We start from the raw sequence: 13,487 nt of genomic DNA, 5'->3' as shown, positions 1-13,487 counted from the left end.
AAAACTGTCCTGAAAGTGTGGTGAGATGAGGGACTGGTTAATCCGAGGAAAGTGAATGGTGTTTTATTCTACATACAGGACCCACTTTCTGAACACATGAGTTCCAAGGTAATCATTTGTTAGATGAGTGTTCACATAACAAGTTTATTCTTTCCTATGAGAGCATTTCTAACATGTGATGTCCATCTAACCCTACCATGGTTTCTTCTTAAAATGGCAGCAGCCAACCAGCAAAAAAGAGACAAAGAAACAACGGATTTGTCTGTTGTCTTCTGCTCCCTGATTTGCCTGATATCCAGCTCTCCCTTCCCCTCCCTCTCTTCATGGTTTCTGCCACCAACCAACAAAACAAAAACAAGAATTGAAACAGACAAAATCCACCTGTGTGGATATCTGGAACTTTAGTGCGTATACCAAGGTTTAGGCATAATTATTTATGTTCAGAAAACTGAATTTTCACATAAGGACCAGGCCAATAATAGGACATTTGTGCACTTTATTTTGCTGCTTTGCTCCAAATGGAATATATTGCTTTTGAGTTACTTTTGCATTGCAAATCTTTCTTTTTGACCAGATCTTCTCCCTGTTTGGCACCAGACAAAGAGTGGGGAAGTCTTTTCCTGGTAACCCACTTTTAAGATCCTACTGGTTCTTGCAAGTCACTTGACTTGAATCAGTTACTTAATCCTCCTGGGGTGTGGAAAGCGCACACCAAATTAAAGTTTGGGGATGATATTCTATGAAGAGCAATGTGCTGCTGCGTATTTTGATAAAACATTATTACAGAATGAAAACAGCCTGTCCTCTGGAAGAAAGAACCCGGACCATGATTGGAATAGGTCCCTTGAGTTCAGATGTTACCCGTCAATCATTCATTAATTTAACAAAATGTATATACTACTTAATCAACTAAAACCTCTATGCAGTTTGCATAAACACTCCCCCCAAAAACCACATTAAGAGCCAATTGACATGAAATTTATCACTTTATGAACAAAAACAATATTTTTAAAATACACATACATCCTTAAAATTCCATGTCTGGGTAAGCTCCAGGAAACAAAACATTGTTTACCAGTCACTAAACTCAAGAGAGTGAAGGTACCCGACTAATCAACATGCCCCAGATGGGCTTTTCATTTAAACATGATTTAGTGTTTAGAATATGTTTATGGAGACACAGGTTTGGAATGAGTAAAGAATTCAGTTTGGCCTCTTTATCAGCTGTTCTCTTTTGTTCAAGTCAGGCCTCATCAGAATAATGTAGCATTTGGGGGAAAAGATGCAGATCAGTAACCCAGCACCAGAAGTCAAAATAGAGAAGATCTCCACAGCCACCATGTATTTCCCTTTTGTGCTCAGGTAGGTTGGGATAAAGGTCAACCATACACTGCAGAAGACCAACATGCTGAAGGTGATGAACTTGGCTTCATTGAATGTGTCAGGCAACCTCCTAGCCAGGAAAGCTACAATGAAGCAGATTATGGCCTGGAAGCCCATGAAGCCCAGGACACAGTAGAACATGGTGACGGAACCTTCGTTGCATACAAGCACAATCTCTTCAGTCATCGTGTGCATGTCTAGATCTGGGAAAGGGGGAGATGTTGCCAGCCAAACACAACAAAGACTGGCCTGAATTAGGGAGCAGGAAAGAACAATGGTAATGGCCAATTTATTCCCCACCCATCTCCTGATACTGGACTCTGGCCTGGTAGCCATGAAAGCTAAAATCACTATGGTGGTTTTGGCCAATATGCAAGAAACCGCCACTGAGAAGATGAGACCAAAAGTAATTTGTCGAAGGAGGCAGGTCACCTTATTAGGCTTGCCAATGAAGAGCAGAGCGCAAAGGAAAGAGAGCAGGAGGGATATTAGGAGTGCAAAGGTGAGGTCCCTGTTGTTGGCTTTGACTATGGGAGTGTGCCAGTACTTAATGAAGACTACGAGTACAAAGAACGTGATAACAGATAAAGAATGAGCAGAAACAGCAAAACATATTCCCAGAGGTTCTTCATAAGATAAGTAACTTATATATTTTGGAATGCAGGAATCACGTTGGTCATTTGGATACTGGTCTTCTGGACATTGAAAACACTCATCCATGTCTGGAAAGGAAAACATGGTTTTCTTTAAAATAAAAACAGCAATACATAGTGCACTAAAGTATTTAAACAATAAAGTCCTGAATCAAGGAAGCTCACATAAATGTACAAGCCATGCTTTTTTCTTCAAAATATTAAGTATTTAATTCAGTGGAGTTTCTATCAAACATTCACTGTTCTCCCTTGGAGGAAGCTGTTTCATTATAACTAAGTAGTGTCTTTCTCTTGGGGAAATCATCTCATAGGAACACAGGAAGCTGCCTTATACCAGATTAGACAATTGATCTCTCTGGCTCATAATTCTCTCTGCAGACTGTCCATGGCTCTCCAGCATTTCAGACAGATGTTGCTGTGATTAAATCTAGGATCTTCTGCATGCAGATCAGGTGCCCTAACACTGAGTTATGGATTATCTCATTACCTAGTATTATGTCTGAGAAAAACTTCAAATTAGTAGTGATCCAGGAATGCCATCAATCACCAGATTGGATATGATCAAGGTGTCTCCCCTGTCAGGTAAGTATCACCAGATTGGATATGGGACTTCTGGGTTAGCACCATCGGCGATGGAGGAATTCCTCTGACAAGGAGGAACCCGCTCCACAGGAATCGGGTCTGGCTGCCGCGGCGAAGGCAGAGACCCTTTAGAAATCACAGGCGGGTGAAGCCTGTGAGCCTGGGATTCGGCAGGCACCATCAGCGCCCCCCCAAACGCAAGGAACCCCCTTTTTTTTAGAGGGGGTGTGTGGCGCGGTGCTGTGAATCGACCGCTACTTCTGTGGAGTGAAGCCGCTAAGCCATCGCCAGAGAGCGCTGACTTTTTCTTGGAGAATTTGGGACATTAAACAACAACCCGTGAGTAAAGTGGAATTTGGAACTATTTAAAAGGAGAAAAATTATTGAATTCAGCAACGAACGGGGGGAGGTTAGAAACAGGAAGTCCGCCTTCCCCTCTTGTAAATAGATGGAAGCAAAGAGACTGAGCTAAAGCTTTGGAAAATTAACAGTAAAATATACATTTCTAGTATTGAAAATAGTGAATCCCCCCCTTGGAAGCAGGAGAAGAGGGGGGGGGAGGCTTTTTTGGGACTGAATTTGCCTGCCTGCGAAGAGGAAGGGGCTAAAGCTCCATCACTCAGACCCTGAAATCGGGCTCCCATTGGAATGCGCATCGGCTGTACTTGAAATGTTCCCTGACAGCTATCCAAGCAAAAGTGATACATTGATTCAACTATCTTTCTCTGCTATAAAAAAAGGCAAAGGGACTAGAAACAATTGCAAAACCAGTCTTATTGTTGCAGTTATGTTTTTTAAAAAGAGACATTTTGATTCAATATAAATTCAATTAGTAACTTTGTCCCTCTAGAGGAAGTTTCTGAAACTGCTACAAGTGCCATAAGTGCTGGAATTTTCCAACTGTGTGTTTTGACTCTGGGACTGTGATATTTAACCTTGACTGTGGGACTGTGAGATTTAACCTTGAGCTGTTGAAGTGTTATGGCAGATGGGAAAGAAAAATTAAATCCATCAACAACAAGGTCTGGGAAGCCGTGGCAGCGAAGAGCCTCTGTATCTGGGCCTTCTACTCTACCTGCGGCTGTCCCATCTCAGCCTAAATCAAAAGGAATGGCAACAGACAAAGCTCTGGCAATTGCATTAAAGAAGATAAATGACTCATTGGAACAACTTACTAAAAAGGTAGACGATACAAATAAAAAAGTAGATGATGCAAATAAAAAATTGATAAGAATACAGAAAGTTTAAATAATCTGGAACAAAAAGTTAATAGTAATACAGAATCTATTCAAAAATTGATTAAAGAATCTAATTTGACACGACAGACCGCAGAGGAGGCCAAGGAAAAAGCTGCTGTCGTTGAAGCTAAGTTAACTCAATTGGAAACAGAAAGTGTTCCAGACCTGGTGAGACAACTTGAGGATCATAAGTTGAAGCTTTCTATGATTGAGCTCAAGGAAAAACAGGTAAATCTGAGGATCAGGGCCGTACCTGAAGTGGAAAAGGATAGCCTGGCAGACTTCCTCACGCAAGAATTTGCAGAATTTTGGGAGTTGAAACAAGAGGAATTTAGAATCGTGAGGGCCTTCAGGCTTGGAAGAGGAGGGAAGAAAGAGAAGAACAGAGTAAGAGACTGTCTGATTACCCTCAGAACCAAAGAAGAGAGAGATTTAATCTTGAGTCGGCATTACCAGAAGACCTTAGTAATAAAACAGTCAAGAGTGGAAATATTTAAAGATATTCCGAAACATCTTTTGGATCTCAGATTTAACTACGGTGGACTGGCTGCCCTGTTGAGAAGGAATCAAATCATTTTCAGGTGGGAATTTCCTCAAGGTTTATCTTTCACTTTTAAAGGAAGAAAAATAAAAATTAGATCAGAAGAAGACAAAGCTAAGTTTTTGAACAAACACGAGGAAGATCTGCAGAAGGAACTTGGAAAAGGGCCCAAAACGTCAGACAGAGGAGCACCAGGAATTCTGGACGTAGCAACACTAAACTTTGGTCTGGATTTAACGAGCACACCACCGATGGAAGAAGAGCAAGCACTTGGTGCAGTTGGAGGGAAAATACAGTAACTACATTATGGCATTGCAAATATTAAGCTGGAATATTAATGGCTTTAACTCCCCTGAGAAAAGGAAAATGGTCTTTCATCTACTTAAAAAAGAACAATTGGACTTGATTTGCTTACAGGAAACACATGTGATAAGGCTACACAGGAAGATATTAATAAATAAAAGATTGGGCCAAGAATTTATTTCATCAGATAAAGTTAAAAAAAGAGGAGTAGTCCTATATGCAAAAGAGAGCTTATCACCAAAATTCATGTTTAAAGATGAACAAGGAATATTTGTTGCAATTGAAATCCAATCACAAGGAGAGAAATTCTTGATAGTAGGCATTTATGCACCAAATGAAGGAAAATCAGAATTCTTCAAGAAGTTACATGAGATCCTGATGGACAATATGTATTACAATATGATTTTGATGGGAGATATGAATGGAGTAGTTTCTACAAATATGGACGAGGCACAGAGACAGGTAGTCACCAAGGATGGTAGACTACCAAAAACATTTTTTGACATAACTCAAAATATGGATTTAGTTGATATTTGGAGAACAAAGAATCCTTTAGGAAGAGAGGGAACTATCTTTTCTGAGGCTAAGATGACATGGACAAGAATTGACCAAATCTGGGTAACCAGAGGACTGGTCCCGAAGATCAATAAAGTGGAAATCAGCCCTAAAACTTGCTCCGACCACAATGCCGTGAAGATGGAAATGAAACTGTTGCCAACTGGTTCCTTTAGATGGAGGATGAATGATGCCCTGTTTAGGAATGAAGAAGTGACCAAGAAGGCCCAAAAAACTCTGAGAGACTATTTTGAGATAAATATGAATACCACAGTGGAAAAAAGAGTAATTTGGGATGCAAGTAAGGCGGTCATGAGAGGTTTTTTGATACAACAAAATGCAATCAAGAAGAGAACACAAAATGAGAAAAAAGATAAAATCCTGGAAAAAATAAAGGAAGGAGAGAAAAAACTGAGGGCGAAGCCAAAGTCGCAAGAGATTCTGAAAGAGATAAAGTTATATCAAGTACAATATATGAAAATGATGAATGAGGAAATAGAATGGAAGATTAGACAGATGAGACAAAAAAAATTTGAATCAGCAAATAAATGTGGAAAACTTCTGGCTTGGCAACTGAAAAAAAGACAAAAACTCAACACAGTTACGAACTTGGAAGTGGAAGGAAAGAATATACAGAATCCAGTGGAAATTAGAAAGTGCTTCCAGAGGTACTTTAAACAACTCTATTCACAGGAGAAGCAGAAAGAAATGGATATTGATAGATTTCTGGAAATTAATGGACTACAAAAAATCTCTCAGGAAAATAAGTTAATGTTGAACCATAAAATTACAGTGCAGGAAGTAGAAGTGGCCATTCAGAACATGCAACTGGGTAAATCTCCAGGACCGGATGGACTGACTTCAAGATATTACAGATCTCTGAAAGAATGGTTAATGCAACCTTTAAAGGAAGTCTGTAATGAAATATTGGAGGGGAAAAGGGCACCAGAGTCGTGGAAAGAAGCTTATATTACACTTATACTGAAAACAGAGACTGAAAAGACACAACTTAAGAATTACCGCCCCATATCACTGCTCAATGTGGACTACAAAATTTTTGCAGATATATTAGCCAAAAGATTTAAAAAAAAATTAGTAGAAGTAATTCATAAAGATCAAACGGGCTTTCTCCCGGGTAGACACTTATCTGATAATATGAGGAACATAATTAATATTATTGAAAAACTACAAGAGAAGATCAATACTAAAGCAGCTTTGATATTTGTGGATGCGGAGAAAGCCTTTGACAACATTTCTTGGAGTTTTATGAAAAAGAATTTACAGGGGATGGGGGTGGGTGAAGGTTTTGGAAATGGTATAGGTGCAATTTATTCAGAACAGAAGGCTAAATTAATTGTGAATAATGTGGTGACGGAAGAATTTAAGATAGAAAAAGGAACACGACAAGGGTGCCCAATCTCTCCATTGCTTTTTATATCGGTCCTAGAGGTTTTGTTAAACATGATAAGAAGGGACCAATTGGTTAAAGGTATTCAAGTTGGAGCTAAACAGTACAAATTGAAAGCATTTGCGGATGATTTGGTATTGACTTTACAGGAGCCAGAATCTAGTACTAAAAGAGCATTGGAATTAATTCAAGATTTTGGTCAGGTAGCAGGTTTTAAGTTAAATAAGATGAAAACCAAGGTCTTAGAGAAAAACTTAACTGCGATAGAGAGAAAAAAGTTTAAGAAGGAGACAGGATTAATATTGGCTAAGAAAGTGAAATATTTGGGTGTTAATATGACGGTGAAAAATGTGAGCTTGTTCAAGGATAATTATGAAAAATGCTGGTCTGAAGTGAAAAAGGATTTAGAAATATGGTCAAATTTGAAATTATCACTGTTAGGCCGAATTGCTGTTATAAAGATGAATGTATTGCCAAGGTTGTTGTTTTTGTTTCAAACATTGCAAATCGTGGACAAAATGGACTGTTTCAAGAAGTGGCAGAAATATATTTCTAGATTTGTCTGGCAGGGCAAGAAACCTCGAATACAATTTAAGATATTAACAGATGCGAAAGAAAGAGGTTGATTTGCCCTGCCAGGCCTTAAACTTTATTATGAATCAGCCACATTTTGCTGGCTGAAAAAATGGATGCTTCTTGAAAATACTGATCTTTTAGATCTGGAAGGATTTAACAATGTATTTGGTTGGCATGCATATTTGTGGTATGACAAGGTTAAAGTTCACAGAGCCTTTAAAAATCATATTATTAGGAAAGCATTGTTTAATGTTTGGATAAGATATAAGGATTTGTTAGAAAATAAAACCCCAAATGGTTATCACCAATGGAAGTGAAGGCATTGAAAAAACTCAGTATGGAGGCCAAATGGCCAAAGTATTGGGAAATTCTGGAGCAAGAAGGAGACAGGCTAAAATTGCAGAGCTTTGAAAAATTGAAAAACAGAGTGCGAGATTGGCTCCATTATTATCAAATAATGGAGGCATATAATTTGGACAAAAAATTAGGCTTCCAGGTGGAAAAATCAAAATTAGAAATAGAATTGTTAGAACCCAAAGTTAAGAATTTGTCAAGAATGTATAACTTGCTGCTGAAATGGAATACTCAAGATGAAACGGTGAAATCTGCTATGATTAAATGGGCACAAGATGTTGGACATAACATTATGATGGCTGACTGGGAACAGTTATGGACCACAGGTATGAAGTTTACGGCATGTAATGCCTTAAAAGAGAATTTAATGAAAATGATTTACAGGTGGTACATAACACCAGTCAAGCTTGCAAAAATCTATCATTTGCCCGATAATAAATGTTGGAAATGTAAAGAGACTGAAGGTACATTCTTTCACCTTTGGTGGACGTGCCCAAGGATTAAGACTTTCTGTGAGATGATATATAATGAAATGAAAAAGGTATTTAAATATACCTTTCTGAAGAAACCAGAGGCCTTTCTCCTGGGCATGGTCAGCCAATTGGTGCCAAAGAAGGACAGAACTTTTTTTATGTATGCTACAACAGCAGCAAGAATACTCATCGCAAAGTATTGGAAGACACAAGATCTACCCACCAGGGAAGAATGGCAGATGAAGTTGATGGATTATATGGAATTGGCAGAAATGACTGGCAGAATCCGAAATCAGGGAGAAGAGTCGATGGAAGAAGATTGGAAAAAATTTAAAGTATATATACAGAAACACTGTAAAATTAATGAATGTTAGAAGAATGCTGGAATGAAGCTATATGGTTTTAGTAGAAATGTTGTAAAGAATTAAGTAAAAACTGATTGTTAATGGGCTAAAGTGGAAAATTTAAAGTTAGATTGAGTTAAGATAATTTATAGAACAAAAATTGAGAAAGAGGGAAAGGATTTGCTGAATTAGCATTTGAACAAGAATACAAAAAAGGGAGGTGTGAGGAAGTCGAGGAAACAAGTAAATGAAAGATAATGATATGGAATTTGGATGTGTTTATTTTTTTCCTTTTTACTATGTATTTTTTTTTCTTTCTTTTTTTCTTATTTTTGATGTATTGTTTGTTAAATTTTTCATTGTTTCTTTTTTCTGTTACACTTTTTTCTGTAATTATAAAACCTTTAATAAATATCTTTTTTTTTAAAAAAAAAACAATCACCAGATTGGATATAATGAAATCCACCATATTTCTCTGAAATCATGTGCTATATTAGATTTGATTAGTTTTATTTCACTTTATTATCAACTCTTCCCCCTAAGCTTTCAGGTGCCTTACAACAAAATAAAGTACTACATTTAAAAACGTTTTTAAAAGTTAACAACGTTTTTTTAAAAAAACACACCCACCCACCCACATAAAGCCCTTACAAAAATTGTTAGAAAAAGGTACAGTGCCGTGACTTTTTATATCAGCAATGGTTATATCACCTTTGAATTAGCAAAAATTAATTAAATAAATAATCAATCAATACCAATGGAGCCTGATATACACATCAGTATTTTGCATTAATTCCAATGGGCAGTCAGCAACAAACTAGATGCAGTGGCACAAGAATTTCTGGTTGTGCAATGAAATCCAAGGATCTCTTCTCGCTCTGTGTTCTCTCCACATCTACCTCTTACCTGCTCTGGAGAGCAGAGGGGAAAACCCAGAGTAGATTTAGAAGGTTCCAGGGCTGTTCTTGAACAGATCTACGGGTATAGGGCAGTATAGAAATAATAATAATAATAATAATAATAATAATAATAATAATAATAGAGAGACGAGGCAGGGTTAGGTTAAAAGTCATTGTCCTGGCACATCTGAATAGTTGGATACTGCCCATTACATTTGAACAAATGCTCTACATTGCATTTCTTACCACTCTGATTTGAAATCTTCCCTTCAGGACATGGGAGGCAACCATAGCAGCAAAATGGCTTCCCTTCCAACTTTATCTTACTATACCCTGGATGGCAATTGTCATTACACACAGAAAGGGGTTGTGCCTGTCAATAAATAAAAGCAGAAATGTTCTCACGTCCAGAAATTCTATTTTGGGAGTTTTATATTTCGGTGGTTTCTTCACAGTTACAAATGGTTTGACCAAATATTTTATTACTGATTTGCTTTACTAAAGAAGTTCTGCATCCTGTTTCTCACTATTTCTCATCCCATGACAGCTAACACCTCTTAATACGCACCAGTGCAGATAAAGACACAACGAATTGTCATTATTTATTTATCTTTTTTATTTATGAATTGCTTCTCATGAGGGTTCATGGAGAAATTTGCTATACTATAAAAACAGATCAAGAACAACTGGATCTATAATAAAAGCAAGAGAGTTGTATAAATAAAATTACCATTTCAAATAATTTTCAAATCCATTGCTCTCATAACACTAGAGCTCAGGAATATTCAATGGAGCTGAATGTTGAAACATTCAGGACACAGAGAAGGAAGTCTGTCTATCTGCATTGCTAGCTAAACATGTGACACTCATTCGTACAGGACATGCTGATGGCTTTCAAAGAGGGTAAGACAAATTAATGGAGGATAAAGCTAGCAGCGACTACTAGCCATGATTCCTGTGCTTTGTCTCCACTGTTAAAGCCACAGTTAGACCCATGTATTTCCCCCCCCAAAACATGATTCTGGTTCTTTCCCCCAGGTTGAGGAAATGTTTCTGAGTACTCAAATGTGCACAAGACGTACCTGGTTAAACATGCTTGGCCAAACAATGTCATCTGCAGAAATTGTGAACCCTTTGTCCTTGGCAGACAAGGAGTCTACTTTTCCCACTTTGACTCTGAGAAAGGACTGGTTTGGGAATGTGACCCAGTTTACAATATCAAACCCAGCGACAGCTTGTCCACTTTGATAAAAAGCAACTTGTTCCCCAGCACTGTTGTTAAACGAGGCACTTCTCAGATAGTGGTGGATCTAAATGGAGGCAAGGGAACACCATCAAGAATGCACAACAATAGGCAGATGTACCAATGGCAGATGACCTTTCGGAAACTATGGTTAGTGGTCTTGCCAATTGAAAACAAATCTAAGGAACAAGCAAAGTGAATTGGAAGAATGGAAAATACAGCTCTCTTTTACACATCACTGGTAAATAAGTTTAGAAGTCTGACAATGGTGAGTTGTTTCATAGTCTTCACTGGGAACTCAATTCCGGGGAGCAGTATCAAATTGGCTCAGAAGGAAAACTATGTCAAAAATAGCATTTAGATGTCAACACTCTAGCTTTAAGACATAGATAGACATTTAATGGCCTTCTGTTGAACATGGATTTATGATGGATTCCTCTGTAGTAATGTACTCAGGACATTAGCTGCCATGGCTGTAGAGTCCGAAATATCCACCTCTTCCAATCCATTACTGCTCTTTAGAATTTTGATAAATAAAGGTATGGCTGTCAAATCATGTGCCCGGGTGTAGACAGCATTGCGGACATTGTGGTTTTGTCCAGTCATGCTCATTTCTAACAGTAGGCCGAATCTCTAGCTTCTCCTTACTACTGCTGACTTACCTATTTTTTTACATAGATTGTTGCGTTAAGGGACAATGAAATGCTGTTCCAAACAGATAAAGTTTTATGAGGCAGGGTTTCTATAATGATGCTGACTTAGACTGAGTCAGACCACTGTACCATCTTCCTCTGTGTACTATTGACATGAACTTGCAGCTTCTTCCGCGAATTTCATAAAGGAGATCCTACCATTCTAACTGAGGTTGTCAAAAATTGACCTTGAAATGTTCTATGTGCAAAGCAGATGCTCTATCATTGACCTATGGCACTATCCTGGCTTGTTGTTAGATAGGTATGATGTCCTATTCTGCATTAAGGCCCTCAGAATATTACCTGCCACTGCTGCTGATTCAGAAGAATCCCTCTCCCATCATTTGCCATTTCTTTGTGTCTGAATTTGGATGTATGCATGGCTTGCAAAGCATGCGCCACAGCATAGACAGCATTGTAGACACTGTAGCTATGCCCAGTCATGCTCATTTCAAAAACAGAGGTAGGAAGAGTCTCCAACTTCTCTTCTCCAGTACACATTTCTTTATCTGTGGTGTCATTCATGAGGAAGGCACATTCAAATGCATTTTCCCAAAAGACCCTGATAAAACCATCTTCCTTTTCCAAGGTAGGGTTTTTCATCTGAAGATATTCCAGGAATCCTATTACCTGCTTGGAAGGAACTGCAAAGGATAAAGCTCCATGGAAGGCCTCTAAACCCAACATTCTTTGAGAGGGAATTGATGTGAACTCCATCTGGGCTGTCATAATCCACACTTTACCTTTACTGTTCATTTTTATGCCCTGTAATTCAGCAAACATTGGACTCATTCTAAGAATTACTGTGAGCTGAATATCACCATGTATGATCACAGTGCTGGCACTGCTCCTCAGAATTATTCGGTTTACTCGAGAAAAGCCATTCACTATTTCATTGAAGTCACTGGAAAAGGATTCTTTCGGCAGTTGTTGTATGAAATCGAAGCATATACCTCTTTGTGAAAACATGGAAAGCACATTCTGCATAAATTTCTCTCCACTGTCATTACTTATATAAACCACCCCAATCCATGTCCAGTTAAAATGCAGCAGCAACTGAAGAATCCCCCAGGTTTGATGGTCCTCATTTGGGAACATTCGGTTGAAGAAAACAGCTTCAGGGTTGCCAATGGTCATTGGAGCAGAGCCATATACAAGCTAAGACACATAAAGAGGAGATAGGAGGGTTTCAGTATCACAACTGCACCTGAACCCTAAATGAAGATCTAGAAAATGAATCATATCGAAGAGCATCTGAAGCCTGTTGGGATCTACTCACTCAAGAGGAATACATATTCATCTATTATAATATCCCCACCCAAATGAAAAAAAGAGAAGAATTATTTTCCTTGATTACATTCATTTTTGACCTATGAGCATATTTCAAGGTTATGTCTTTGTTCCCTTCAATCCTGGTGCTTTCTATCTGCAAACACAAAAATCCACATACAAGAGCATTGAGGAGTAAATTATTCATAAATCCAAGTTAGATATGCACATCCTACCTGTGGCGTCTTGTAGATGTTAAGAATGTGCGCCATGAAATGACAGATGTGAGAATTTGGTCCTGTGATAACAGCTATTGCATTGTCCTGGGCATCACACTTGAAGTTAGGGATAAATCTTCCCTGTGTGGAGAGAAGGTCCATTGAAGCAAGGTAGGTCCAGCTTGCTCTGAAATAGCTATTATAGATGTGCGTGCCCAGGGTAATATTAGGCAACATTTGTGGATTTTCATTGATCTCCTTTACAGCATATACCAAAGCCAAGATATGCTGATAGTTTTGGAAGAGGGGTCTGCAATGAGATTGGTATTCTGTGTCAAAGGGAGTCTGCTTCTGAATATGAAACGTGTAACATTCAGTTTCAATATATGCTTGCTAATAACATTGCTTGCATGTTCAGACACAAAGAAACACAAACAAAGATAATATATTTCCAGTGAAGAGAATTGTGAAGATACCATTCGTGATCAATCCTGTATTGGAGATTCATCTTGCTGTAATTTTAGAAAGTGCTATTCATATATACATATATGTTTATATAGTTGCCTACCTACTGTAGATATATTGTTTACATATGCAGTATATCACACAATTCATTAAATATAAGGAACGGAGTACACTCTTTAGGCCTCTGTGAAAAATATTGGGTAAAATGCAAACAAGCCTGAAAATTCCAGTTTACTGGAACAGGTAATGTTTTAATGATTTTAATTCGCTAGCACCTTTACTTTTTTTACT

At 38.1% G+C, this 13,487-nt stretch overlaps 1 protein-coding gene across 1 annotated transcript; it reads right to left on the bottom strand.

Moving 5' to 3' along the window:
• Nucleotides 1-1,203: 1,203 nt before the first annotated feature.
• LOC310662608 (vomeronasal type-2 receptor 26-like) lies at nucleotides 1,204-12,893 on the bottom strand (the record flags this gene model as incomplete). Its single annotated transcript, XM_083409553.1, has 5 exons — nucleotides 1,204-2,105; nucleotides 9,556-9,682; nucleotides 10,392-10,619; nucleotides 11,548-12,402; nucleotides 12,750-12,893. 5 exons carry the CDS (start codon nucleotides 12,891-12,893, stop codon nucleotides 1,204-1,206), a joined length of 2,256 nt encoding a protein of 751 aa, XP_083265679.1.
• Between the last annotated feature and the right edge of the window lie 594 nt (nucleotides 12,894-13,487).

Source organism: Podarcis tiliguerta (assembly GCF_965153285.1).
Source record: "Podarcis tiliguerta genome assembly, chromosome: 13".
Classification (NCBI taxonomy): Eukaryota; Metazoa; Chordata; class Lepidosauria; order Squamata; family Lacertidae; genus Podarcis; species Podarcis tiliguerta.
This window is presented reverse-complemented; position numbering and strand designations above follow the sequence as displayed.